This window comes from Carcharodon carcharias, chromosome 5 (assembly GCF_017639515.1).
Source record: "Carcharodon carcharias isolate sCarCar2 chromosome 5, sCarCar2.pri, whole genome shotgun sequence".
In the NCBI taxonomy this organism is placed as follows: domain Eukaryota; kingdom Metazoa; phylum Chordata; class Chondrichthyes; order Lamniformes; family Lamnidae; genus Carcharodon; species Carcharodon carcharias.
Window position 1 is genome coordinate 51,496,300 of NC_054471.1, and position 27,944 is coordinate 51,524,243.

The 27,944-nt window shown below is 41.1% G+C and overlaps 1 protein-coding gene and 1 long non-coding RNA gene across 4 annotated transcripts in view; one reads left to right on the forward strand and one right to left on the reverse strand.

Moving 5' to 3' along the window:
* Positions 1–269: 269 nt before the first annotated feature.
* On the reverse strand, positions 270–21,378 carry LOC121278012. Its single transcript, XR_005943032.1, has 4 exons — positions 21,307–21,378; positions 20,674–20,714; positions 10,609–10,724; positions 270–1,459 (listed from the first exon to the last, which is right to left on the reverse strand). It is a non-coding gene; the product is annotated as an uncharacterized LOC121278012 (long non-coding RNA).
* The window catches only part of atg5 (ATG5 autophagy related 5 homolog (S. cerevisiae)), a 207,221-nt gene continuing 200,398 nt past the window's right edge, over positions 21,122–27,944 (forward strand). Inside the window, exons 1-2 of one of the 3 annotated variants that reach the window (XM_041188010.1) lie at positions 21,122–21,229; positions 26,050–26,205. In XM_041188010.1, the coding sequence (XP_041043944.1) occupies positions 26,098–26,205 (108 nt within the window). In that variant the 5' untranslated portion in view covers positions 21,122–21,229; positions 26,050–26,097. Of the gene's footprint in view, positions 21,281–21,597; positions 21,710–26,049; positions 26,206–27,944 lie in introns of those variants that run through there. The other 2 variants (XM_041188009.1, XM_041188011.1) reach the window with 2 other exon arrangements.

Sequence of the window (27,944 nt, forward strand, 5' to 3'; positions counted from 1 at the left end):
AATACATTGCTGCTGGGTCAAAGTACTGGAACTCCCTTCCTAACAGCACTGTGGATGTACCTGCACCACATGGGCTGCAACGGTTCAAGAAGGCAGCTCACCACCACCTTTTCAAGGACAACTAAGGATGGGCAATAAATGCTGGCCCAGCCAGCGAAGCCCACATCCCATGAATGGATAAAAGAAATGTTGTAATTACATATTTATAGCAGTCTGTGAAGTTATGTGCAAAATGTTAATCACAAAAATAATGAAACGGATACAAAATCTTACATTTTTGACAACAGTGTAACCTTTAACTTAAGCAGCTGCACTACAACATTTTGAATAATAACTACCTCACATTCCTACATTTGCACAAATAAAATGAAACCTTTTTTAAAACTTTACCACAACAGTTCTCTTGTCTTATTTTGGAATGGAAGGAGGGAGGGAAGGAGGAAGGGAGGGAGGGACACATGGTGAATTTTCAAAGTTCAATGTCCAAAAGGAGAAGTGACCAGGCGATCTCGAGCTGCCCTGGCTGCAGCTGGAGCCTGGGCCTTCTCACATGCTCCAGGAGGCATGTGTGCATCAGGCTCCACATTGCCCTCCTCTAGCTCCGCCATTTCTGGCGCCAAGTCAACTTCAGGGTGAAGGTTCAGTCCTTGCTGGAGGGCAAAGTTGTGCAATGCACAACATACTACAACGTACTATATCTTTGAGACTATTGCAGGTGCATACTGGAACCTGCTCCCTGACCTGTCCAGACATCAAAAACGTGCCTTTAGAATTCCAATTGTCCTTTTCGCCACCTGATGCATTGCTACATGTGCACGATCATATCGCTCCTGTGCTTCATTGGTGATCCTCCGAAGTGGTGTTATAAGCCATCCCTTATCACCCAGTTGCCATCCTCTAATTCCTGGTGATGCTGTCATGGTCTGGTGCAACATTGAGTTCGCCGGGTCAAATGTGTCATGGGCACTTCCCGATTGTTTGCATGCACATTGAGGATCTTCATTTGGGCATCACACACTATCATCACATTCAGCGAATGGAACCCCTTCCTGCTGATGAATGAAACAGCCTCATCTACTGGCATCTTCAACAGAATATGTGTCCCATCGATAGCCCCAATAACTTTGGGAAACCAGCAATCTTGTGGAATGCAAGGGACCACTCCTTCATCCTGAAAGGGGACATGTCAAAATTAATAAAAACTGAAGCCTGATGAAAAATTGCTTCAGTTGCCTGGCAAATGCAGGTCCTTGCAGCATTCTGCAATGTGTGGCACATGTCGCTAATTCCAAGTTGAATGCAGACATGTTTCCTGATTCTCTTCTCATGGTCCCTGCGCCTGCGTTGAGCCCTCAACAGAAGTAGGGTGGTTCTGATAGGCAGAGCAGCAATTGTAATATACCAGCTGTTGAACATGACTCTAGATCAAGTTTGTAATCTGCACTGGATTCTGGAATACCTGTCAGAGAAATGGTTCAGATCAGCTGTTAGAAGGTTTGCATTTGTCCTTTTAAGCATTACATTTTTCTAAAGCAATTGAAATGGCCAAATTACATACTTGTAATAGTGAAAGCTGAACTCCTTTTCATATACTTCAACTATTTGAGAAGCTTCTAAGGATCAACATCACATTAAAGGGACTCTTAAAACTGAAATACACCACACTGCATTAAAATGCATCGTAAACACATATTTTACAAAATTACTTATTGCAGACACTTCAGTGAGTCAAACCTACATTGTTAAATATGAAGTGACTCTTTAATGGAATAAACATCAGAATTGCATGAAAAGGTTGTGAAAAGAATAAAATTTCTATCTTTTTTACACTTTCTGCACATTACTTCTACTTTCAACATCTTTTAAACATATATAATGAAACTCACCCACCCAAAGAATCTCTCCAAAATGCCTGCTGCCTCTCTTTACTACAGTTAGACCAAGAATGAAAGTGTGTAAAGAAATCCATGTAAACACTTGCCTATCATCGGGGCATCTCGGGGAAATTAGCGCTGTGACATCAATTAAATCCTTCAGTGTGGCGTACTCAGCTGTGCAGTTAAAAAATCCCAAGTTGGAAGTTCAAATGCAGTGCGCTTTTAGTGTGCATGTGTGTGCATCAAGATTTCAGCAGGATCCAGACTTCCAGGCTATGCTGCCAGGGCGCCGGTTATTAATGATGAAGTTAAGGGCCTTCCATGGACTTCTCTCATTAAAAATCATAGTTCAGTCTATGTATGACTGCAAGTGAGTGAAGCTGTAGGGAAATTGATGTTTAATGATTAGTTTTAGTTTAGTTTACACACAATCAAAGTATATTAATCGATTAACCTAATAGTATATTATCCTTTTTAAACTGTAATCTATAGAGGACTTCAGTATTTAATGTCATGTGACTTTGCTTAGCTTCATTTGATCGAGAAGTGCACCATGGGACTGGAGAGGCCCCTGTTGTACTTATTGCCATTTCAGAGCCACATTGCAAGAACTTGCCTCCTTCAAGGTTGATTCAAGGCAAGCTTACATTGTTACCCTTATCGAAACCTGGTGTTATTAGCAAAGGAAAGTTAGAAGGGATTTATTGTGCAGAGAGGAGGAAAGAATAACAACAGCTGTGTTCTACATTAAGTTAGTTTTAATTGGCAGTGTTTTCGAAGAAAAGCAATTATGTTTGGCTCATTGTATTCTTTGTATTACAGTTAACTTTTGTAACAGTGTGGCTAGTTGTGTAACTGTATAACAGGTTACAAGCAACTTTTCCATTCTATCCTTTGTTTTAAAACCAAAGTAACTCATTTCAATTACTAACCATCACAGAGGGAAAAACAGCAAATGGCCTCTAAAACAACCACTGATAAAGGTTCTGATTTAATGAGGAATCTGCAGCAATTAAGCAAAGTCTGAGATGATGAACTCAAGGTATCATTCATGAGGATGTGACAGTGCACTTTCCCAATCCTAAACAAATGGTCAAGGAAGATATCGTAAAACATCCTTTCATCTTAGCAAGAAGTCATAAAAGTGACAGAAACAATCTATGATGAGGACGATGGCCTTATAAGTAATTCACATTTTAAGGAATCAATCAGAGGATAGTGAGATCTGACATCAATCGATGACCATCATTCTTGAGGATCAATCACAGACTGATCACACACCCCTTAAACCAATTAGGAAATAGCATCACCTCATGTAGGTCAATCAGAATGCAATAACATAACTGATCACACTGTGGGTTGTGGGCTTGGAAAGAGTTAATAAACAGCAGCTTTTACTGACGAAGTATCAAGAAGATGTAATAATGTTATTGGAATTTTTTTAAAAATAGAGTTCTAGTGGGGTCTGTGTCTATGTGTGTGCCTGTGTGTGTCTTAATTAGATTAAAGCCAGCTAGTCTGGGTGCTTTGATGTATAGTAGTTTTGAGATGTTAATTAGGTAAACTTTAGAAGGGTAGGAGGTAAAGTGTAAGTTTGCATTTGTTAAAAGAAACCATTTAGGGCTGCAGGTGAAATCTTGCACCTAGCTAGAAGACGCCAAGCAATGTGTTTTATTTTTTCAGCTTACTAATAAAATTGGTGGGATGAAGGGATGTTATTGTTAGAAGTAAAGTTAAAAGCCTAGTGATACAATGGAAAATTTACACTCAAAGAGAAAGATATGTATAGAGAAGAAAAGAGACTGTGTGTAAGGTAGAGGCATTTTAAGATCCAACAAGTGTGAGAAACCTCCAGCCTGTAAGCCTCAAGCTGCTGTTTGCAAGGACCCAGAGCCGAAAGAAACTCATTTTGAATGGGTGTGTCTTTTTAAATCTATGAGATTTAGGGTTGCCTTAATGGGGGTGTAACTGAGAGTCAGATTAATTAGGGGGTTTTTGTAGTTATTATGGTAGTAATTTTGTAGATGTATATATGCATTTACAATCTTTCTTGTATTATTAAATGTTTAATTTAGTTTTATTAAAAAAAACCTCTTGAGACTCGATAGTCTTATTCAAAGCCTACATCTCGAAACATACAAATTGTAAAAATGGATTATGACAATTCTTTCAAGTTTCCCTCCAGGATTTGAACAACTTAGCCTTTACCATTGGCTGCATCATAATAATTGGGGGCTCGTCCATGATATCTTTGAAACTCCTTGACTTTTTGGAATTGGTGAGTCTTAAGGTTACGAGTATGAGAAGCATTTTGAATTCAGGAGTTGGGGGTGAGGTTTTTGTAGTGGTGAGACTGCAAAAATGCTGTGTCCATGGCTAAACCTTTTTTCGAAGTAGAAGGTATAACTCTGATTGGTTTACATAAAGTATCCAGGAGTAGGTTAACAGAGTTGGTGGTTAAATTACAATTGGAGTTACCTTCAGGGGCTAGGAAAGCAGAAAAAAGTGAAGGTATAGCACAGCATTTGAAGTTAGAAATGAAATCTGACACTAATGAGTCACAGCTTCAGGTAGCGCGACTTCAGTTAGAAATGAAGAAGCTTAAACTTGAACAAGCAAAGGAACTGAAAGAAACTGGAATTAAAGGCAGCAGAAAAAGAAAGGGAAAAAGGAAGGTTATTTCAAAAAGAAATGGAAATGCGAAAACTTGATCTCCAGAGGGAAAAGTTAGCAATGAAAGAGAGAACCAAGGAAAGAGAACGTGTGCTTGAAAGGCTGGAAGTTAAAAAAGAGACCTCAAATTCTGAGCAAAGTTCTAATGAGGAAAAATCCTCAAACCTAAAATCCAGTGGGGAGATGTTTAAATTTGTACAATCTCTTCCAAAGTTTGAGGAAGAAGATGTTGAAGCATTCTTTATTTCATTTGAGAAGATAGCTAAACTGATGAGATGGCCACAGGAGAACTGGACATTATTGTTACAATCCAGATTGGTGGGTAGAGCACATGAAGTATATGCTTCTCTATCAGAAGAAATGTTGGCAAATTATGATATGGTGAAAAAGGCTATTCTGAGTGCATATGAGTTGATTCCTGAAGCATACAGGCAGAAATTTAGGAATATGAGAAAACAGCCTGGGCTGTAACTTATATTAAGTTTGGGAGAGTAAAACAAAATAGTTTTGACCTGTGGATACATGCATTAAAACTAGAGACAACATGTGCAGCTCTTAGAGAAATAATTATTTCAGAAGAATTTAAAGATTCAATTCCCTTGATAGTGAGAGGTAATGTGGAGGAACAGAGGGTTCAAATGGTAAGAAAAGTAGCAGAGATGGCTGATGATTATGAGTTAGATCATAGAGCTAAACTTTTTTTTCCTTCACTTTCAAATCGGAAAAGGATAGAAAGTAGGAAGGTGAAAGGATGGCAGGTAGTCAGGCAAGAGAAGGAGTAGCTGGAAATTCCCAAGGAGTTTTTTTCTCAGAATAAAAAGGAAGGTGCTGAGGGTAGAAGCAACATTAAAAAGTTGAGGTATTTTAATTGTAATAAAGTAGGGCACACAAGGTCAGTGTACTGGAAATTGCAGGGAAGATCTGTTGAAATTATTAGGGTGCAGAAAAGTTCTGTGAGTATAAGTACTGTGGGTTCTGAGGTTCAGGCACAGGAAAAACAAATGGTTTGTGTACAAGTAAAACAAGGAGAATCAGTGATAGGTAAAGAAGTGGGAATGTGTTCACAGTTTACCCAAGAGAATTGTGAGGAGCAGTTTGCAGAAGCGTTTAAAGATTTTATGTGTTAAGGGAAAGTCTTTCCATGAGTACACAGTGAAGTAGGTAAAGATGTTAAAATTTTAAGAGACACAGGGGCTAGTCAATCCTTTAATGTTGTGGGATACTGATGTGTGTTGTTCAGAGGGAGTATTGCAGGAACAGCTAATAATAAGTGGGGTTCATGGAGTTGCTAAACCTATTCCATTGTGGGAGATAAATTTAAAAAAATAAGTGGAAAACTGGCAAAGTGACTGTAGGAGTAGTGGAAAAATTGCCCATTGCAGGGGTTCAATTTATTCTGGCTAATGATATAGCTGGATCATAAATGTGGGTGATACCTATAATAGTTGAGCAGCCTGTAGAAGTGTTTTCAACAAAGGTGTTACATAGAGAGCATCCTAGATTGTTTCCAGATTGTGTGATAATGAGTTCACAGGCACAGAGGTTGAAACAAGAAAAACAAGGAGGACAGACAGTTCAAAGGCAGGAATAAGGTATTGAAATCCAATTAGCAGGCACTGTGTTTCATAACATTACCCAGAAAGACACAGGAGAGGACAATTCAGCAGAAGTGTTTAACACAAGGCAGTTAATCGAGTTGCAGCAAAAGAGTTTGCAATTAAAATGGTTATATCAGACAGCTTTCTCAGAAACAGAGGCAAAATGTATTCCAGAATGTTATTATCTTTAAGGTAATATTTTAATGAGAAAATGGAGATGGATCATATTTCAGCAAATGAAAGCTGGAGGGACGTTTATCAGATTGTTATCCCATCAGGGTATAGAAATAAGATTCTGAGGATTGCTCATGAAATTCCAATGAGGGGACATTTAGGAATTAGAAAGACACAGGTAAAATTTCAGAAACATTTATTTTGGCCAGGATGCATAGGGATGTAATCAAAGTCTGTAGGATATGTTACACATGTCAGGTGATAGGGAAACCACCAGCAGTGAATAAACTGGCACTTTTAATCCCAATGCCGGCATTTGAAAAACCTTTCACTAGGGCCATGACTGATGGCGTAAGACCCCTCCCTAAGGCTAAAAGTGGAAATCAGTACTTACTGACAATAATGGATGCATCTAACAGATTTCCTGAAGCAATACCTTTGAGAAATATTCCAACCTCGAAGATTGTGGAAGAGTTAACTAAATTTTTTTACAAGATATGGTTTACCTAAGGAAATACAGTCAGGTCAGGATTGAAATTTTATGTCACAGCTGTTTAAGGAAGTAATGAACAGTTTGGGGATAAAACAGTTTAAGTCAAAACCTTATCATCCCAAGTCACAAGGAGCTTTGGAAAGATGGCAACAAGCTTTAAAATCTATGATGAGAGCGTAATACCATAAGACATAAGAGCCATTCAGCCCATTGAGTCTGCTCCACCATTCAATAAAATCATGTTCTGTCGAAGGGTCATGAGGATTCGAAACGTCAACTCTTTTCTTCTCCGCCGATGCTGCCAGACCTGCTGAGTTTTTCCAGGTAATTGTTTTTGCAATGAAATCATGGCTGATCTGATAATCCTCAACTCCACTTTCCTGACTTTTCCCCATTACTTTTGATCCCCTTTCTGATTAAAAATCTGTCTATCTCAGCCTTGTATATATTTAATGACCCAGCCTCTACATCCTCCACAGTAAAGAATTCCACAGATTCATTACCCTCTGAGAGATGAAATTCCTCCTCATCTGTCTTAAATGGGCAACTCCTTACTTTGAGATTATGCCCTCTGATCCTAAACTCTCCCACAAGGGGAAACAACTTCTCAGCATCTACCCTGTTAAGCACCCTAAGAATCTAACATATTTCAATCAGGTCACTTCTCATTATTCTGTACTCTAATGAGTACAGGCCCAACCAACTCAACCTTTCCTCATAAGAAAAATCCCTCCATACCTGAGATCAACCTAGTGAACCTTCTCTGGACTGCCTCCAATGCCACTACATCCTTCCTTAAGATAAGAGGACCAAAGCTATTCACAGTATTCTAGGTGTGGCCTAACTAGTGCCGTGCACAGTTTCAGCAAGACTTCCTGATTTTTATATTCCATTCCCTTTTGAAATAAAGGCTAACATTCCATTTGCCTTGCCTATTACCTGCTAAACTTGTATGCCAGCTTTTTGGGATTCATATAGGAGGACCCCCCAAATCCCTCTGTGCTGCAGTCTTTCTCCATGTAAATAATATTCACCTCTTCTATTCTTCCTGCCAAAGTACATAACCTCACATTTTCCCACATTATATTCCATCTGCCAAGTTTTTGCCCATTCATTTAACCTGTCTATATATCCCTCTGCAGACTCTTTGTGTCATCCTCACCACTTGCCTTCCCGCCTATATTTGTGTCATCTGCTAACTTGATGATAATACATTCATTTCCCTCATCAAGTCATTAATATATATTGTAAGTAATTGTGGCCCCAGCACTGATCCCTGTGTGTCGCGGAAATCGGAGTGAACACTCAGACCCAGGAGGTTTGTCTCGGAAGCCTTTTATTAAAATCGTGATATCACGGAGAGCCCAGCAGCTTACAGTGGAGTTAGCTGACACTCTGTCTAACACTTCTTTACACACATAGATATAGTAAAAGGTTCGTGACAGAAACTTGGGCAATTACAATAGTTTCAAATGGCTTCAAAGGATAGCGACCAGTGTTAATGATTTAACGATTAGACAGGACAATGTCAATGGTTCAGCAAATAGACAGGACAATGTCAATGGTTTAGCAAGTAGATAGTCTTAATGGTTACATATCCTGGGCAATGCACACACAATAGTTTTTTCTCTGGCCCTTTGATTTGCTAATTTATGTGCTGGCTGCGTGACTGTTTGGGGACTTTCTACAGTAATTTCATTATACATGGATTTTAAGTTTATTTCTCTCATAAGTATAGATGTATTTTATTCTTCCACAATCCCTCCTTGTTAAAACTTTTAGATTAATACTAATGAGGAATAGTATCTTCATCATCAAAAGGGGGCTCATAACCATAAGGAAAAGGCCGATCTAAGTTTTCTTTCCTGACCATGATCATCCTAAGGTTCTCTTGAGTTCAATTTATCTATTGTCTTGATTGTTTAAAATGTTTCCTTACTCTTTAGGCCATATTAACTGTTCCATTTCAACGGGGATCTCTATCTCTAGATCTTTGCTTATCTCCCCCGTGCAGTTCCAATGCCTCAGTTGACGGCCAGATTATCAAATTCATTTCCCTTAAAACAGTTTGTACATTATGTCCTCTTTCCCTAACTCATTCTCCTACTTGCCTCATACCATTTTACACTTGCAACAGCTACCATCATCTTATCTTGTTCAGGTTGCCTGGAGAGACTTTAAAATAAATAAAATATTCTCATAACAGCTTTAAAAACAGAAATCAGGTATTGACATGTTTTGCTTCCTTTTCTTCTTCTCAAAAGATTTTATTGTCTTAAAAGTAACCCACTAAATTGTGTCTGACCCTTTTTTAGAATTATCCCAGGTTCATTAACTCAGCCAAAAATTGGATTTCTGCCAAACTTTGTCAAGGTCTTGAGCTTAGCTTCATATTTTGGGAACAGACTTTACAAATACAAAAGCTTGCAGCATTTGAATTAGTGCCAATTGTTGTGAGACCTTTTAAAATGAAAATTCCCTTTTTGAGAACTTTATCAAGAACCAAACCTCAAATTTTTAAACTTTGTAAGAACTGTAATTTACACTATCAAAATTAAAACAACCTCTTTTTCATGTGTAATGATGTGTATCCAAGTTATAATTTCCGTATGTTTATCAACACATTCTTTATCTTAGATAGCATTCAAAAGTACCCTGTTAAATTACACTGCACTTTACATCTCAAGATTGTCCCAAATTCAAATTCCAGTGCTTTTGGAAAGCAGATTTCCTTTAATATGTAATTCATCTCTTCATAAGAAACCCCTTTTTATCCATTGGAACCACCTAGACCTTGTGTTTATGTCTTTTCGTTTTCCTAGAATCTTTCTGAATTTCAAGTAATTTCTTTTTCTCAGAATTTTAGAATACTAACTCGTATGTATTAATCCCAATCAGTTTGGAAGCTGATGATGAGGGTTAGTCCCTACTAGTCTGCAAGGGGGTGGTACAAGGGTTGGTTCACCTCAAACAAAGGCAAGCCCTGTTTTATCTTTACACTACCTTCAAATTATGATTTTTGCCAGAAATCTCAACTCAAACCTTATACTCAAATCTTTGGAATGTTTGAATAAATTTTTCCTTTAATCTAATATGGGGCTTTCGACGCTAAAGTGCTCAACTACTCACACAAAAGACAATTCAGGGAAGAAAACACATTAAAGCTCACATACAAATGCTTCATTGCACAAACAAACACATAGATAAAGGTATGTATCAATACTCCTATAATATTGAACTTAACTCTAAGCGAAGCTTCGAGTAGCAGTGGGGGGAATAAAGGGATCTTGAAGGCTCCACCTATAGGGACCTTCAAACTGACAAAAGCACACATTTTCTCTGCTGCTGCTTGTCAATTGCTTATTAACCCCCTGGGGTACCCTTTCTCGTTCTCTCTCTCTCTCTCTCTTCAGCACAAACAGCTCTTGTAACTTAGATCAATTCACTTTTTTTAAGTTATAGAAAATTCAGTAGCGGACTATCTACTTTCCTTAAAACATATTATAAGCACTCAAATCTGTTCCGATTAAAAGTTCCAGCTGGTGGGAAGCTCTCTCCTTTACTTTGAGTCCATTTAACCCAATCAGAAACATATTGGACAATTTCAGGACCGCAACGGACATACATATAAGCATTTGGGGTTCCCTTCAAAGGGGGAACCTGGGGTTTCTTTGATGTCATATTTCCCATTTTACTTAATAATATACACAAAAGAAAACACAGAAATTAGTTACTTTTCACCTCCAGGGGACTCGAACCCCTGGGTATACTACTACTTTTTTCATTTTCTTACCCATCTTCAAAGTTCCTAATTTAAGCTCCAGTTTCGCTGGTTTCAGTTTGTTCTTAGTACGTTGAGAAGCGGGGGGATTGGCAGAGACCGCTCTGCTGTTGCGACTTCCCATTCTTCTGCAAAGAAAACACAATTAACAGTGCGGCGCGTTTCCTACCCTATGCGCTCACCAGTGTTTAAAAGTTCCTTAACAAGTCCTCCGATTCTTCGGGTCACTTAAGTCTCTTTGGTCGGTAGCTACCCTTTTTCAAGCATTCCCCCTTTCAGCTAGGATGCTTTACGTCCCCCTTTCACCTCTCCAACTTAAGAGGTAGCTGGGACACTATTTAACTGCACTCCTCCTTTCAGCTAGGATGCAGTTCGTACTCTCCCCAACTTTGGAGAGTCTCTCCCTTTCTCCGCAAGGGTTCTTTTTCAGAGATCTGAGGGTCCAGGTTTTCAATTACCTCTCCAACTTAAGAGGCCACAGGACTTCAGTCGGATCCCATCCTCGTCGCCAATTTGTCACGGAAATCGGAGTGAACACTCAGACCCAGAAGGTTTGTCTCGGAAGCCTTTTATTAAAATCGTGATAACACGGAGAGCCCAGCAGCTTACAGTGGAGTTAGCTGACACTCTGTCTAACCTTCTTTACACACATAGATATAGCAAAAGGTTCATGACAGAAACTTGGGCAATCACAATAGTTTCAAATGGCTTCAAAGGATAGCGACAAGTGTTAATGATTTAACGATTAGACAGGACAATGTCAATGGTTTAGCAAGTAGACAGAACAATGTCAATGGTTTAGCAAGAAGACAGGACAATGTCAATGGTTCAGCAAATAGATAGTGTTAATGGTTACATATCCTGGGCAATGCACACACAATAGTTTTTTCTCTCTTAGATTTTGCCACAGTATCTGACATCTGGAGCCCCTTAGTCTGGGAAGGTAGCACTGGCCCTTTGATTTGCTAATTTATGTGCTGGCTGCGTGACAGTTTGGGGACTTTCTACAGTAATTTCATTGTACATGGATTTTAAGTTTATTTCTCTCATAAGTATAGATGTATTTTATTCTTCCACACTGTGGCACTCCACTAGTTACAGGTCGTTATTCTGAAAATGCCCCCCTTATCCCAACCCTCTGTCTTCTATTAGTTAGCCAATTCTCTATCCGTGTTAATATACTACCCCCAACACCATAGGCTCTTCTCTTATTAAGTGGCCATATGTGTGGCACCTTATCGAATGCTATTTAGAAATCCAAATATATTACATCTACTGGATCCCCTTTATCTATCCTGCTTGTTACCTCCTCAAAGAATTCTAATAAATTTGTCAGGCATGATTTCCCCTTCATGAAGCCATGCTGACTCTGCTTGATTAGATTATGCATTTCTAAATACATCTATTACATTTTCCCAATGACAGATGTTTAGCTAAAAACAAAAAACTGCGAATGCTGGAAATCCAAAACAAAAACAGAATTACCTGGAAAAACTCAGCAGGTCTGGCAGCATCAACACAGAGATAAAAACAAAAAACTGCGGATGCTGGTTCTGTCGAAGAGTCATGAGGACTCGAAAGGCCAACTCTTCTCTTCTCCGCCGCTGCTGCCAGACCTGCTGAGGTTTTCCAGGTAATTCTGTTTTTGTTACAGATATTTAGCTAACTGGCCTATAGTTTCCTGTTTTTTTGTCTCCCTCCCTTTTTGAATAAGGTGCGTTACTTAGGAAGTTTTCCAATCCTCTGGGACTTTTCCAGAATCCTTGGATTCTTGGAAGAATACTATCAGTGCAGCCACTATCTCTGCAGCTCCTTCTTTTAATATCCTAGGATGCAACCCCATCAGGTCCAGGGAACTTATCGGCCTTTAGTCCCATTAGTTTCCCTAGTACTTTTTCCCTCTTGATAGTATTGTATTTATTTCCTTCCCTGCTTTTGCCCCTTGATTATTTAGTATTTTTAGAATACTATTAGTATCTTCCACCGTGAAGACTGATGCAAATTATTTATTCAACTCCCCTGCCACTTTCTGGTTCCCCATTATTATTTCTCAGCCTCATTCTCTAAGTGGCTTATGTTCACTTTAGTCTCTTTCTTTTTTTTATATATTTAAAGAAGCTCTTACTGTCTGTTTTAAATTACTTGCTAGTTTACCCTCAAAGTTTATTTTCTCCCTCTTTATTTTTTTTTTGGTGATCATTTGTTGTTTTTTAAAACTTTCCCAATCCTCTGGCTTAGCACTAATCCTTGCCACATTGTATGCTTTTTTCTTTCAATTTGTCTCCCTTCCTTAAGGATGACTCCTTAAGTTCCTTGGTTAACCATTGTTGGTTTATCCCCTTCCTAGAATGCCTCTTCCTCACTGGGATATATCTCTGTTGGGAGTCATGAACTATTTTCTTAAACGTCTGCCATTGTTCATCAAGCATCTTTTCTGCTAAACTTCTTTCCCAGTCCATTCCAACTCTGATCCCTCATTCCTTTGTAATTACCCTTATTTAAGCTTAGCACAGTTGTTTCTGATCCAAGTTTCTCACTTTCAAATTGAATGTTAAATTTTACCATATTATGGTTACTGTTTTCGAGGGTATCCTTTACTCTGAGATCATTTATTAATCCTGCTTCATTATACATTACCAGATCCAAAATAGCCTGATCCCTGGTTGGATCCACAACATATTGTTCTAGGAAACTGTCCCGAATAAACTCTATGGGCAGAATTTTACGGCAGCGGGATTTTATGTTCCGGCTGAAGTCAATGGGATTTAGAATATCTTGCCACATTTTACAGCCCTGTCCCCGCCGAAACGGGGCAATAAAATTCTGCCCTATGAATTCTTGCTCGTGGCTATCTCTGCCAATTTGATTTTCCCAATCTACATGAAGATTAAAGTCACCCATGATTAATGTACTGCCTATTTTACATACCCTCATTATCTCCTGATTTATTCTCCATCCTACAGCGTAGCAACTGAAAAGGGGCCTATAGACTCCTCCCACCAATGTCTTCTTCCCCTTGTTACTTCTTACCTCCACCCATATGGATTCTACGTCTTCTGATCCAAGATAATTTCTTGCTATTGTACTTATTCCATCTAACAAGGCTACCCCACAACCCTTTCTTACCTGCATGTCCTTTTGAAAAATCACATACCCCTGCAAATTTAGTTCCCAGCTTTGATCTCCTTGTAGCCATGTCTCTGTAATGCCTATTAAGCCATAACCATTAACCTCTATTTGTGCTGTGAATTCATTAATTCTTTTCCGAACACTATGTCCATTTAGGTAAAGAGCCATTAATTTTGCCTTCTTATCACTTTTTCCCCCTTTGACTCTATTTGTTACTGTTTTCAAATGTTTGGACTCTGTCTCTTCCTGTCACACTCTGGGTATCATTGCCTAAATAACTGCCCTGCAACGCTGCCATGTCCTTTAGCTTTGTTACCCTACATATCCCCTCTCCAGAACCCTCAACCCCTCTATTTAGTTTAAAGCCTTCTTTACAGACCTAGTCATTCGATTTGCCCGGACACTGATCCCAGCATGGTTCAAGTGAAGCCCGTTCCACCAGAATAGCTGTCTTCTACCCCAGTGCTGGTGCCGGTACCCCATGAACTGAAATCCATTCCTCCCACACCAATCTTTGAGCCATGCATTTAACTGTCAGGATTATCCAAGGATTGGGATAGTGGGATTCCATTCTAGTTATTTGCTGTTAGAGATGCTCCTAACGCATTGACTGGTTTTAGTTCTTTTGAATTAGTTTATGGTCATGAGGTGAGGGGACCACTGAAATTGATTTATGAGAAATTGGTGGGTCAAAATCCAGAAACTACTCTCCTGGATTATGTATCAATCTTTAGAGATTAGACAGAGCATGTGAATTGGCTAGGGAATGTATAAAGATATCACAGCAAGTGATGAAAGCGAAAGCAGACAGGAAGGATATAGCTTCGAATTTTATTGCTGGAGAGGAAGTGCTACTTCTGTTACCAGTACTGAGTGACTCATTAAAGGCAAGGTTTAGTGGGCCATACAGGATTGAAAAGAAATTGAGAGAAGTAAATTATTTAATAAATATTCCAGACAGACAGAAGAAAGAAGCAGAGGGTGGGTCATGTAAATATGCCTTACAAGTACTTTGACAGGGAAGAGGAACAGAAAAAGGTATTAGTGGTGGGAGATAATGAGAAATAGGTAGAAGTGCAGGACTCTTTTTTAAAATTAATTCATGGGATGTGGGTGTTGCTAACTGGGCCAGCATTTATTGCCCATCCTTAGTTGCCCTTGAGAAGGTGGCGGTGAGCTGCCTTTTTGAACCGCTGAAGTCCATGTGGTGTAGGTACACCCACAGTGCTGTTAGGAAGGGAGTTCCAGGATTTTGACCCAGCGACAGTGAAGGAATAGTGATATAGATCCAAGTCAGCATGATGACTGTCTCGAAGGGGAACTTCCATTTGGTGGTATTCCCACCTATCTGCTGCCCTTGTCCTTCTAGATAGTCATGGTCATGGGTTTTGAAGGTGCAGTCGAAGGAGTTTGGTGAATTCCTGCAGTGCATTTTGTAGATGTTACACATCAGTGGTAGAGGGAATGGATGTTTGTGGATGTGGTGCCAATCAAGTGGGCTGCTTTGTCCTGGATGGTGTCAAGCTTCTTGAGTGTTGTTGGAGATGCAGTCATCCAGGCAAGTGGGGGGCATTCCATCACACTCCTGACGTGTGCCTTGTAGATGGTGGACAAGCTTCGGGGAGTCAGGAGGTGACTTATAGTCTCTGACTTGTTCTTGTAGCCACAGTATTTATATGGCTAGTCCAGGTCAGTTTCTGGTCAATGGTAACCCTCAGGATGTTGATAGTGGGGGGATTCAGTGATGGTAATGCCATTGAACATCAGATGGAGATGGTTGGTTTCTGTCTTGGTGATGGTCATTGCCTGACACTTGTGTGGTGCGAATGTTACTTGCTACTTATCAGCCCAAGCCTAGATATTGTCCAGGTCTTGCTGCATTTGGAGATGGGCTGCTTCAGTATTTGAGGGATCACCAATGGTGCTGAACTTGTGCAATCATCAGCGAACATCTTCACTTCTGACCTTACAATGGAAGGAAAGTCATTGCTGAAGCAGCTGCAGATGGTTGGGCAAGGATACTACCCTGAGGAGCTCAAACAGTGATGTCCTAGAGCTGAGATGACTGACCTCCAACCACAACCATCTTTCTTTGCGCTAGGTATGACTCCAACCAGCGAAGAGTTTTCCCCCTGATTCCCATTGAATCCAGCTCTGCTAGGGCTCCTTAATGCCACACTTAGTCAAATGCTGCCTTGGTGTCAAGGGCAGTCACTCTCACCTCACCTTGAGAGTTCAGCTCTTTTGTCCATGTTTGAACGAAGGCTGTAATGAGGTCAGGAGTTGAGTAGCCAAACTGGGTGTCAGTGAGCAGGTTATTGCTAAGCTAGTGCCGCTTGATAGCACTGTTGATGACGCCTTCTGTCACTTTACTGATGATGGAGTAGACTGATGGGGCAGTAATTGGCCAGGCTGGATTTGTCTTGCTTTTTGTGTATAGGACATACCTGGGCAATTTTTCACATAGCTGAGTAGGTGCCAATGTTGTAGCTGTACTGGAACAACTTGGCTAGGGGCGCAGCAAGTTCTGGAGCACAAGTCTTCAGTGCTATTGCCGGAATATTTTCAGGGCCCATAGCCTTTGCAGTGTCCAATGCCTTCAGATGTTTCTTGATATCATGTGGAGTGAATCAAATTGGCAGCTGTGATGCTGGAGGAGGCTGAAATCGATCAACCACTTGGCACTTCTGGCTGAAGATTATAACAAATGCTTCAGCCTTATCTTTTGCATTGATGTGCTGGGCTCCTCTGTCATTGAGGATGGGGATAATTGTGAAGCCTCCTCCTCCAGTGAGTTGTTTAATTGTCCACCACCATTCATGATTAGATGTGGCAGGACTGCAGAGCTTAGAACTGATCCATTGGTTGTGGCATCACTTAGCTCTGTCTATCACTTGCTGTTGATGCTGTTTGGCATGCAGGTAGTCCTGTGTTGTAGCTTCATCAGAGTGACACCTCATTTTTAGGTATGCCTGTTGCTGCTCCTGGCACTCCCTCCTGCACTCTTCATTGCACCAATGTTGATTCCCTGGCTTGATAGTAATGGTAGAGTAGGGGATATGCTGGGCCATAAGGTTACAGATTGTGTTTGAGTACAAATCTGCTGCTGATGGCCCACAGCGCCTCATAGATGCCCAGTCTTGAGTTGCTAGATCTAGTCAAAATCTAGCGTTTAGCATGGTGCCACACAACACGGTGGAGGGTGTCCTCAATGTGAAGATGGGACTTCATCTCCACAACGACTGTGCGATGGTCACTCCTATCAATACGGTCATGGACAGATGCATCTGCAATAGGCAGGTTGGTGAAGATGAGGTGAAGTATATTTTTCCCTCTTGTTGGTTCTATCACCACCTGCTGCAGACTCATTCTGGCACATATGTCATTTAGTTCTTGGCCAGTTCGGTCAGTAGTGGTGCTACCAAGCCACTCTTGGTGATGGATATTGAAGTCCCCACCCAGAGTAAATTCTGTGCCCTAACCACCCTCTGTGCTTCCTCCAAGTAGTGTATGGAGGAGAAATGATTCATCAGCTGAGGGAGTTTGGTATTTTGTAACCAGCAGGAGGTTTTCTTGCCCACGTTTGACCTGATGCAATGAGACTCCATGGGTCCAGAGTAGATGTTGAGCACTCCCAGGACAACTCCCTCCCAACTATATACCACGGTGCCGCTACCTCTTCTGGGTCTGTCCTGTCCTGGGACATTATTTGTAAGTTATGATTCTGTGAGGATGATGATGTAAGGCTGTTGCTTGACTAGTTTGTGAGACAGCTCTCCCAACTTTGGCACTAGCCACCAGATATTAGTACAGAGGACTTTGCAGTGTCGACAGGGCTGAGATTGCCGTTGTCATTTCTGGTGCCTAGGTCGACACGTGGTGGTCCGTCCGGTTTCATTCCTTTTTTGTGACTTTGTAGTGGTTTGATACAACTGAGTGGCTAGCTAGGCCATTTCAAAGTCAACCACATTGCTGTGGGTATGGAGTCACGTGTAGGCCAGACCAGGTAAGAGCAACAGATTTCCTTCCCTGAAGGACAATAGTGATCCATTTGGGTTTTTACAACAATCAACAATGGTTTCCTGGTTATCATTAGATTTTTTATTAAATTCAAATTCCACCATCTGCCATGGCAGGATTCGAACCCAGGTCCCCAGGACTTTATCCTCGGTCTCTGGATTACTAGTCTAGTGACAATAACACTATGCTATCACCTCCCCTGAAACTGATTTTCCTCCAATCAAACTGGAAAACAAGAGGGTACTTTGAGTTACCTTCCAGGCAAGTGTCAGTGATTTTGAAAAGCTATTGCAGTCAAAGAAACCTATTTGTGGGAATAAGTTGGGGAGGACAGATTTAGCTACACATGATGTCTCTGTAGAAGTTTCATCTTTGGTAAGTGAACACCCTTATATGTTAAATCTGGAAGGTATCACAAGTACAGAGAGAAATTGATTTCATGCTTCAAAATGATATCATTGAGTCTAGTTGCAGTAACTGGAGTTCACCTATTGTACTGGTATTGAAACCAGATAGAACACAAAGGTTGCGTGTGAACTATCAAAAGGTGATTGCAGGGACAAAGCGGATTAATTTCCTTTACCACAGTTGGAGGATTGCTTTGGGAATGTGGGACAATCAAAATTTATCACAAAGATTGATTTGTTAAAAGGATATTGGCAAGCATCGTTATCAGAGAGAGTAAAGGAGATATTGGCTTTTGTGATGCCAAATGGACTATATCAGTTTAAAGTCATGCCGTTTGGTATGAAGAATGCACCTGCAATATTTCAAAAACTGACAAAGTCATTGCAAGTCTAAGCAATTGTGCTTTATATTGATGACTTAATAGTTTACAGTCAGATGTGGGATGAGCAATTACAGCATCTGGAAGAATTATTTACTCGATTACAAGAAACTAATTTGGTGATGAACTTGGCTAAAAGTGAATTTGCAAAAGCGCAAGATATGCATCTAGGCCATACCATTGGGCATGGTAAGGTGGCTCCAAGAGATGTGAAAGTCAAGGCTAATGTGGATTCCCCAAGGCCCACAACAAAGCAAGTAGTTTTGAGATTTTGGGGCATGAATGCGTTTTACTGGAAATTTGCACCAAATTTTAGCAGTGTGGTTGTTTCACTGACTGAACTATTAAAAAAGAACAAGAAGTTTTAATGGACACCAGAGTGTCAGAAGGCATTTAATAGATTCAAAACTCTATTAATTATGACACCAGTTTTGGCAGTATCCAATTATGCCAAGCAATTTAATTTGGCCATTGACGCAAGTGATGAAGGCATTGGGGCCGTACTGTTACAAGTTGATGACACTGGAATTGAAAAACTGATAGGGTATTTTTCACAAAAGTTGAATGCACAACAGAGAAGATATTTAACAATTGAAAAGGAGACGCTGGGTTTGGTGTTAGCATTCCAGCATTTTGAAATCTATGTGGTAAACAATTCATCAGAAACAATTGTTTATGCAGGCCACAATCTTTTAAAGTTTCTGGGCTAATTTCGAAACAGAAGTGCAAGGCTATTCAGGTGAAGTTTATTAATGCAACCATTTAATCTACAGATAATAAATGTCGTCAGATGAGAGAATATGATTGCAGATGCATTATCAAGAGTTTGAAGCCTAAAGGGGAAATTGGACATTTTTAAAACCTGGACATCTAAATTGGAATGATTTCTGCTGATACCAAGGATTTATTTATATGTTATGTTAAAGCATGCATCTGTTAATGTAATTGTGTAAATATATTGTTAAGTATAGGAGATAGTGAAATATGGGTTAATAAAAAATAAAGCTGCCTTTTAGAATTATGACGGTTCATTTCTCGATAAGGAGGGGAAGTCAAGAAGATATAATTTAAAAAAAAATAGAGTTCTGGTGGGGTCTGTGTGTGTCTTAATTGATTAAAGCCAGCTAGTCTGGATGCTTTGATGTATTGTAGTTTTGAGATGTTAATTAGATGAGTGTAAGGAGGGTAGAAGGTAAAGTGTAAATTTGCATTTATTAAAAGAAACCATTCAAGACTGCGGGCGAAATCTTGCACCTACCTAGAAGACGCCAAGCAATTATTTATTTTTTCAGCTTACTAATAAAATTGGTGCTTTAAAAGGATGTTATTGTTAGTAGAGGTAAAATTAATAGCCTAGTAATACAATGGAAAATTTAGATTCAAAGAGAAAGATATGTATAAAGGAGAAAGGAGATTGTGTGTAAGGTAGAGGGATTTTAAGATCCAACAAGTGTGAGAAGACTCCAGCCTGTAAGCCTCAAGCTGCTGTCTGCAAGGACTCAGAGCTGAAAGAAACTTGTTTTGAATGGGACTGTTCAAGGTGTGCTTTGCCAGGTGTCTGTTTAAATCTACAAGATTTACTGTTGCCTTAACAGGGGTGTAACTGAGTTGGATTAATTGGAGGATTTTTGTAGTTATTATAGTAGTAATTTTGTAGGCATATGTATCATTTACAATCTTTCTTGTATTATTAAATGTTTAATTTAGTTTTATAACAAACATCTTGAGACTCGGTGGTCTTATTACTCCTGAACTCAAAGTCTGCATCTCGAAACATACAAATTGCAAAAATGGGTTTTGACAGTTCTTACAAGTTTCCCTCTAAGATTAGAACAACTCAGCCTTTACCATCGGCTGTGTCATAATACCAAGCCACGCACCAAGTTTGAAATTGAAGTTTGTATAGCCTGCTGCCCACAGGGAAGCAGAAGAGCACAGAAGTGACAGAGAGAACAGAGACCGAGTGTCGACCTGTGCCCAAAGCTGAACCAGGAAGCAAGAACCGTAGTATGCCTGTAAAGTCACTGCTTTGCTGTGATAAGTGTTAGTTTATAACTTATTAAAGTTTCCTGAGTTATTTCACCAAACTATTTCAAATGAACAAAACTGGGTTTTAAGTTCAAATAGTATCAAGAACTTACAAAGTCTTGAAAAAAAGCAAAATACTGCAGATGCTGGAAATCTGAAATAAAAAACACAAAATACTCAGCATTGTCCCGCAGCGTCTGTGGAGAGGAACTGAGTTAGCATTTCAGGTTGATGACCCTTCATCAGAATAGTTTTGAGTCAGTGAAAGGAGGAAAAACAAAAGGGGAGGTCGGTGATAACGTAGGAGAAATCTAGATGGTAAAGGTTTTCATAGTATAAAAGCCAAAAAATAACGATTAAAGAAACGAAATATGTTTCCAGATAAGGCGTGTGAATAGCTGCAGTGCTGTTGACCGAATGGAGCTTTAATACATTATGTAAACCCTGAGACTGGGAGCTGTGGTCCTTCAGTGCAGCAGGTGGCGCTGTGGTATCGCGCTGTCGCTGTTTGTCTCCCGCTGGCCCATCCTGCCGCTGCCAGGAGGGAGGGCCGAGCCGGGGGTCACGTGCCGATGACGCATGTTATGCACGAAGTGGCGTGCCGTTCGGTTTGAGTTTGTGAAAAAGCGGCGGACTCGGAGCCGGGGGCTCAAGAATTAGGGAACGGAGGTGAGGAGTATATAAGTACGGGAGGTAGTAATTGCTTCAAAGGACGACCAGGTAAGATGAAAGGGCGCGGGGCTGACCTGTCTTGTGTCTGTACCGGGTTGGTTACGATAAGGAGGCCGCTTCCGTCCCTGCTCCTCCTGAACGCGGCCAGGGAAGAGGGGGCGGGGCACGGGACGCGCGCGCGGCCGGGGGTAAGGGGGCGGGGCACGGGACGCGCGCGCGGCCGAGGGAAAGGGGGCGGGGCACGGGACCCGCTTGCGGCGGTGGGGAGGAGGCGGAGCACGGGACGCATTCGCGGCCGACGCGCGCGGGGGGTGGGGGGGGGGGAGGAGAGGGGCACGGGACGCGCGCGCGGCCGGAGTTTTCGGGGGTGGGGGGGGAGGTGCCGCGGGGTCGTGGGCGCGCGACCGGTGGAGGCTGGTCAGTCAGAATGAATTGAAATGAAAGCTGTGATCCGGGGGCAAGCGGCTGAGAGAAAAGGTCTGAAGTGTAAATGCAGCGATTTCCTTTAAGTGGCATCTTTAATTGATATGTTAAAGCGTGAATATTTCAGTGTCTGACTTTGTATTGGAGTTTTTAGTCGTTTTGTAACTACTGAACGGTTCCCTTTCAATATCAAAGAATTGTGTCCCCCTTCCTAAATGGGCGCACGCGTGTGTTTAAAACACACATTTGCGGAAGGATTGCTGTCAAAAGCCTTGAATTCTTCATGTGAATTTTGCAGGTCTAGTTACTTGGTGACTCTGTATTTTGGACTATTTTGTCTGTATATCCACCTAGCTAGGCCCAGGGATAAGGTAGAGAGCTGCGACTCTGATCTGAAGTTGAATGTAACCTTAACGAACATTTGTTCTGGAAGCACCTTCCCGCTCTAACCCCCATCCCCCATGTATTGGTCTAATTCAGAAGTGTATTTTGAGAATTTGACCCCCTTGTAAAATAGCACTGTCATAACTAGATATTTTAATCCTATCAATTTGAAATGTTTCATCTTTATGCATCTAAATGTGTGCTTTTCTCTGTGAAGTTAAGTTATAAGATTAATTGATTTGGACAAAAACATACAAACACTTTGAGAAACTGGGAAATGGTTAGGATTCAAAGACACCTGTGTATCCTTGCAGCTATTATAAAGTTACCTTTAAGGTACAGCAACCAATTGGGAAGGCAATGGTACCATAGCTTTAATTACAAAGGGGTTGGATTACAAGAGTGAAGAAGTTTGTATAAGCTGTATCTAAGACCACACCTGATGTACTGTATACATTCTTGGTCATCTTATCTAAGGAAGGATAGCCTTGGAGGGAGCACTGCAAAGTTTCAATAGATTGGTTTCTGGGATGAGAGGATTGTCCTGGGAGGAGAAATTGAATAGACTGAAATTTAGAAAACTGTGAAGTGAGTCCATTGAAACATATAACTTAAGAGGGTAGATGCAAGTAGGATGTATTCTCTGGTCTGGGCATCCAGAACTAGGGATCACAGTCTCTGAATAAGGGATCAGCCATTAAGGACTTGGGTGAGAAATTAAGACAGAAATTGATAGATTTTTGGGATGATAAGGGAATCACAGGTTATGGGGACAGTGCAAGAAGATGGAGTTGAGGTAGAAGATCAGCCATGACCATATTGAAAAGCAAAGTAGGCTTGAATGGCCAAATGGCTTACTCATTTTTCTTGTATTCTGATAAGAATTTAGCTTGGCTATTAAATGGAGCTGGTAAACTAGAAACAGAAAATATGAAATGTTACATCAGGAGGGGGAAGGTTACCTGGACAATTTAAGACCATAAAGACATAGGAGCAGAAATTAGGCCATTCGGCCCATTGAGTCTGATCCGCCATTCAATCATGGCTGATAAGTTTCTGAACCCCATTCTCCCGCCTTCTCCCCGTAACCTTTGATCCCCTTGCCAATCAAGAACCTATCTATCTTGGTCTTAAATACGCTCAATGACCTGGCCTCCACAGCCTTCTGTGGCAACGAAATAAGAGTTTATATTAATGAAAATGTTTGAAGCCCATTGCTGTGTCATTGCTGATCCGCAATGCCGTGACTTCGAACCGAGGTTGCTGCGGTTGTTCCCAGAGGCAATCACACCCCTTAGGATAAATGTCTTTTGATTTGGTCAGTGGTCAGAGACAGGCGGGTGTACTGCGAGTGAGGCAGGTAAAGGGATTGAGAAGGTATAAGTGGAGGAGCCACAGCCCTTGCAATTGTCCAACAGTGGGTTTGAGATCCTTGCAACATGTATGGATGAAAATGGAGGCTATAGGGTGGATGAGCAAACTGACCATGTTACCGTGGAACAGGAAGTGTCAGGCAGTGACCATCTCCAATAAGAGAGAACTTAACCAATGCCCCTTGGCATTCAATGGCATTGCCATACTGAATCCCCCACTATCAACATCCTGAGGGTTACTATTGACCAGAAGCTGAACTGAACTAGCTGTACAAATACTGTGGCTACAAGAGCAAGTCAGAAGCTAGGAATATGGTGGCAAGTAACTCACCACCTGACACTCCAAAGCCTGTCCACCATCTACAAGAAATAAGGTAGGAGTGTGAAGGAATACTCCCCACTTGCCTGGATGAGTGCAGTTCCCACAACACAATAAGCTTGACACCATCCAGGACAAAGCAGCCAGCTTGATTGGCACCCGATCCACAAACATTCACTCCCTCCACCACCGACGCACATTGGCAGCAATGTGCACCATCTACAAGATGCACTGCAGGCACTCACCAACCCTCCTCAAACAGCACCTTCCAAATCTACGACTGCTACTATCTAGAAGGACGAGCAGCAGATAGCTGAAACCCTTCCTCCCAGGAATCAGTCAAGTGCACGTTCTCTGATGCAATTATGCCCTTTCAGTAAGCAGACCAAAACTGTACACAATACTCCAGATGTGGTCTCACCAACACCCTGTGCAACTGTAGCAAAACATCCCAACTTTTATATTCCATCCTCCTTGCAATAAATGACAAAATTCAATTTTTCTTATTCATGCGTGGGATGTGGGCATCACTGGCTAGGCCAGCATTTATTGCCCATCCCTAATTGCCCTTCAGCAGCTGGTGGTGAGCTGCCTTCTTCAATCGCTGCAGTCCATGTGATGTAGATACACCCACAGTACAGTTAGGGAGGGAGTTCCAGGATTTTGACCCAGTGACAATGAAGGCTCAATGAAGAGTGCAGGAGGGCATGCTAGAGGAGAACCACGCATATCTAAAATGAGGTGTCAACCTCGTGAAGCTACAAATGTATTTCCATCCACTGTTTTATCACTACCTTTTAGCCTATTTCGATCCCTCCTCCCCCACCCCACCCCCACTAGAGTTATCTGTCACTTGCTTGTCCTGCTTTCTAACCTTAATGTCATCATTAGCACATTCCTTAGCTAATATCACCATCGTCAACACCCCTTTGTCCTTTTGTCTATGACATCTTTGACAATCTCTTCTTTGCCTCCACCTATCACTGGCCCTCTATCCAGCTCTACCGGCCCCACTCCCCTCAACCAGCTTATATTTCACCTCATTTCTATATTTCTTAGTTCTGATGAAGAGTCATATGGACTCGAAACGTTAACTGTGTTCCTCTCCGCAGGTGCTGTCAAACCACAGTATTTTGCTTTTATGAAAGTATGGATGTTTTGCTACATTTGTACAGGGTGTTGGTAAGACCACATCTGTGTACAGTTTTGGTCTCTTTACTTAAGAAAGGAGATAATTGCATTAGAAGCAGTTCAGAAAATGTTTACTTGACTGATTCCTGGGACGAAATGTTTATCTTAGGAGGAAAGGTTGGACAAGTTGGGCCTGTTTCCATTGGAGTTTAGAAAAATGAGAGATGATCTTATTGAAACATGTATGATCCTGAAGGGACTCTTGAGGGGTAAAAGCTCCAGAGGCTGTACTAAGGCTGATGTAACACTAATGTAACCCCGTTTGGGATACTGTGTTCAGCTTTTCCTACAAGGCGCAAAACGTGTCCACATGCTTGGAAGGGTGCAGAGAAGTTAAGGCTGATCCCCCAAGTGTTGAGGATGAATAGAGGCAAAGGTTAGAGAAACTTAACCTGCACAGTCTAGAGTGAGGGTGAAGGTTGATCTCATTGTCATTTGTTATATTTATCTTCCTCAATGTAAACTCGGAGAGGCTAGAAGATTTATTTTTAATGCAACGGATGTTGGGACACACACTGTCTTGCTAGAAAAGTGATGGAATCAGAAGCCATAATCACTTTCAAAAGGCAAGTGTGCAAGTACTTGAAAATAGAAAAGATATCGGGAAAGGACAAGGTCGAGAGATTATATAGGCATAATGGACTGAATGGCCACTTTCTGTTCTGGCTTTGAACGTGGTTGACTAGGAATCTCTCCAGCTCTTACTGCCTGCTCTTGGTGTATGTTGGAAGAATTTACATGTTTATACTCATCCTCTTTGCCAGTGTTATGAACGCACCTTCCTTGGCTATAAAGTCTTGGAATGGAACTTGAACCCGGAGCTTCTGGCTCAGAGGCAGGGACGCGACAAGATCTTCCTAGGCAAAATGTTAAGGTTGTTCGAATGTGGCTGCATGCTATAATGGGTAGAGATAGTGTATGGATGAGGGGGTGTAAGGTGGTTCTGAGGAATATGCGAATATACAATTACCCTTTACTCAGGTTTTTAAGTATGGTCATGCTGTTGTAAAGAGTTTGTCCTGAGTTAGCGGGAGGTGGGGACAAATGTTGATGAACACAAGGTCATTGTTTGCTAATGTTTTGCCAGCTGAGTGTATACTTACTGTTTTTTGTTTTTACCCCCAAAGCTTTGACAGACACATCTGTCTATATGTGCTACATTGAGCGTTGGAAAAATGACAGATGACAGAGATGTATTACGGGATGTTTGGTTTGGAAGAATACCAACCTGTTTCATTTTATCTCAGGATGAAATAACTGAAAGAGAGGCTGAACCTTATTATGTAAGTATGAGGAAAGAAAATATCTCTGCTTTATGGAATGGGGCAAGTACTGTTCAATATGTGACCTGCGCATTGAGTGTAACCCACTTATAGTGTATACAGTGTCTTCTACCCATCTCCAGGTGCTTTTAGATGTCCTATTAATAATTAGGGATATTTAAACATCTAATTTTGCTTTTGGCATTGTTTCATATTAAAATATGGTGAGCAGTTTATTTGATAAACAAGTGCTGTATTTGCGACATGGGAAGGTTTCTTTCTTTTGCCTCCTGTTGGTTACCAGTTCAGTGTTCCCTCTTTTATCTATCCCCTGATAGAAGCAGTCGGCCCTTTATACTTTCAAATAACATTTGATATCTGGTGTTGGCATGAAGCATTTTCCATGCCAAATACATGAGCCAAAGCAAATCTCTCCTCTGGTATCTAAATTTGCTGTTAATTCATCCTTGGAGCATTCATTACTGCACTGGTTTGAACAGTTTTCAGATTCAGCACAAAGGCATCTTAATGACTGGGTGCGCCAAAGTGCTTTATAGCTGATGAAGTACTTTTGAAGTTTAGTTTCTGTTCTAATGTAGTAAACACGACTACCAATTTGTGCACAGCCAGCTCCAACAAACAGCAATGTCATCCTGCCAGATAATCTGTTTTTGTGATTTTGATTGCGGGACACATATTGACCAGGAGACTGGGAGATAACTCCCCTGCTATTCTTCAAAATCGTGCCATAAGATAGTTTACATCCATTTGACAAGGCAGAGAGTGCTTTGGTTTAATGTCTCATCCGAAAGGTGGCACCTCTAACAATGCAGGACTCTCTCAGTACTGCACTGCAGTGTCAGTCCTAATATTTGTGCTCAAGTGCTGGAGAGCGAATTGAACCCAAAATCTTTTGACTCTGAGGTGAGAATGCTTCCAATTGAGCCTTGGTTGACACATTAGGAAGCATTGAGGTTGTATGAACACATTCCAATCAGAATTATTGAATGAAGGCTATTCGAGATGAGATTTTCATTTTGTTGGTCTGTGCTAATCCATTGTGTTTGTTACTCTGCTTATGGTTATGTGAGGGAAGAATGGGGAAGTTGAAGAGAGGACAAGGCAATAGTACAGCATAATGACATGGGGAATGATAACCAGAGCGTGACAGGTGAGGGCAGAGTTTACAGATATAAAAGTGTACCAGCAAATTTATCAGAGTCCTTTCAGGTTGTAACAAGCAAGGTGGACAAAGACATACCAGTAAATGTAGTGTATTTCATTCAGTAAGGTGCCACATATAAAGTTACTACACAAGCCCTGGGTATGTCTTGTCCCATCAACAGGACAGACCCAGCAGAGGTGGCGGCACAATGGTATACAGTCGGGCCGGAGTTGCCCTGGGAGTCCCCTCAAAATTGGCTCCGGATCCCATGAAGTCTCATGGCATCAAGTCAGACATGGGCAAGGAGACCTCCTGTTGATTATCTTGCACCGTCATAACTCACTGGGGATTGTGAGCTGCAATATCAAGCCCCACTGCTCCCTGAGCCGCAACAAATATGAAGAAGTTTGATTAGCCCACCTAATTCTTTAATTTAGGTTAACAGAATACAAGCACCGGGTTTGTAAACATTAAGTTAATAACTGTTCATTGAACAATTATCTTTAACCAGTGGCAAAAGAAAGAAATATGAGCTGCTAATTTCTAACTCTATAGCCCAAATTCTACCCCTTAAATCCCTATACATACATGTACA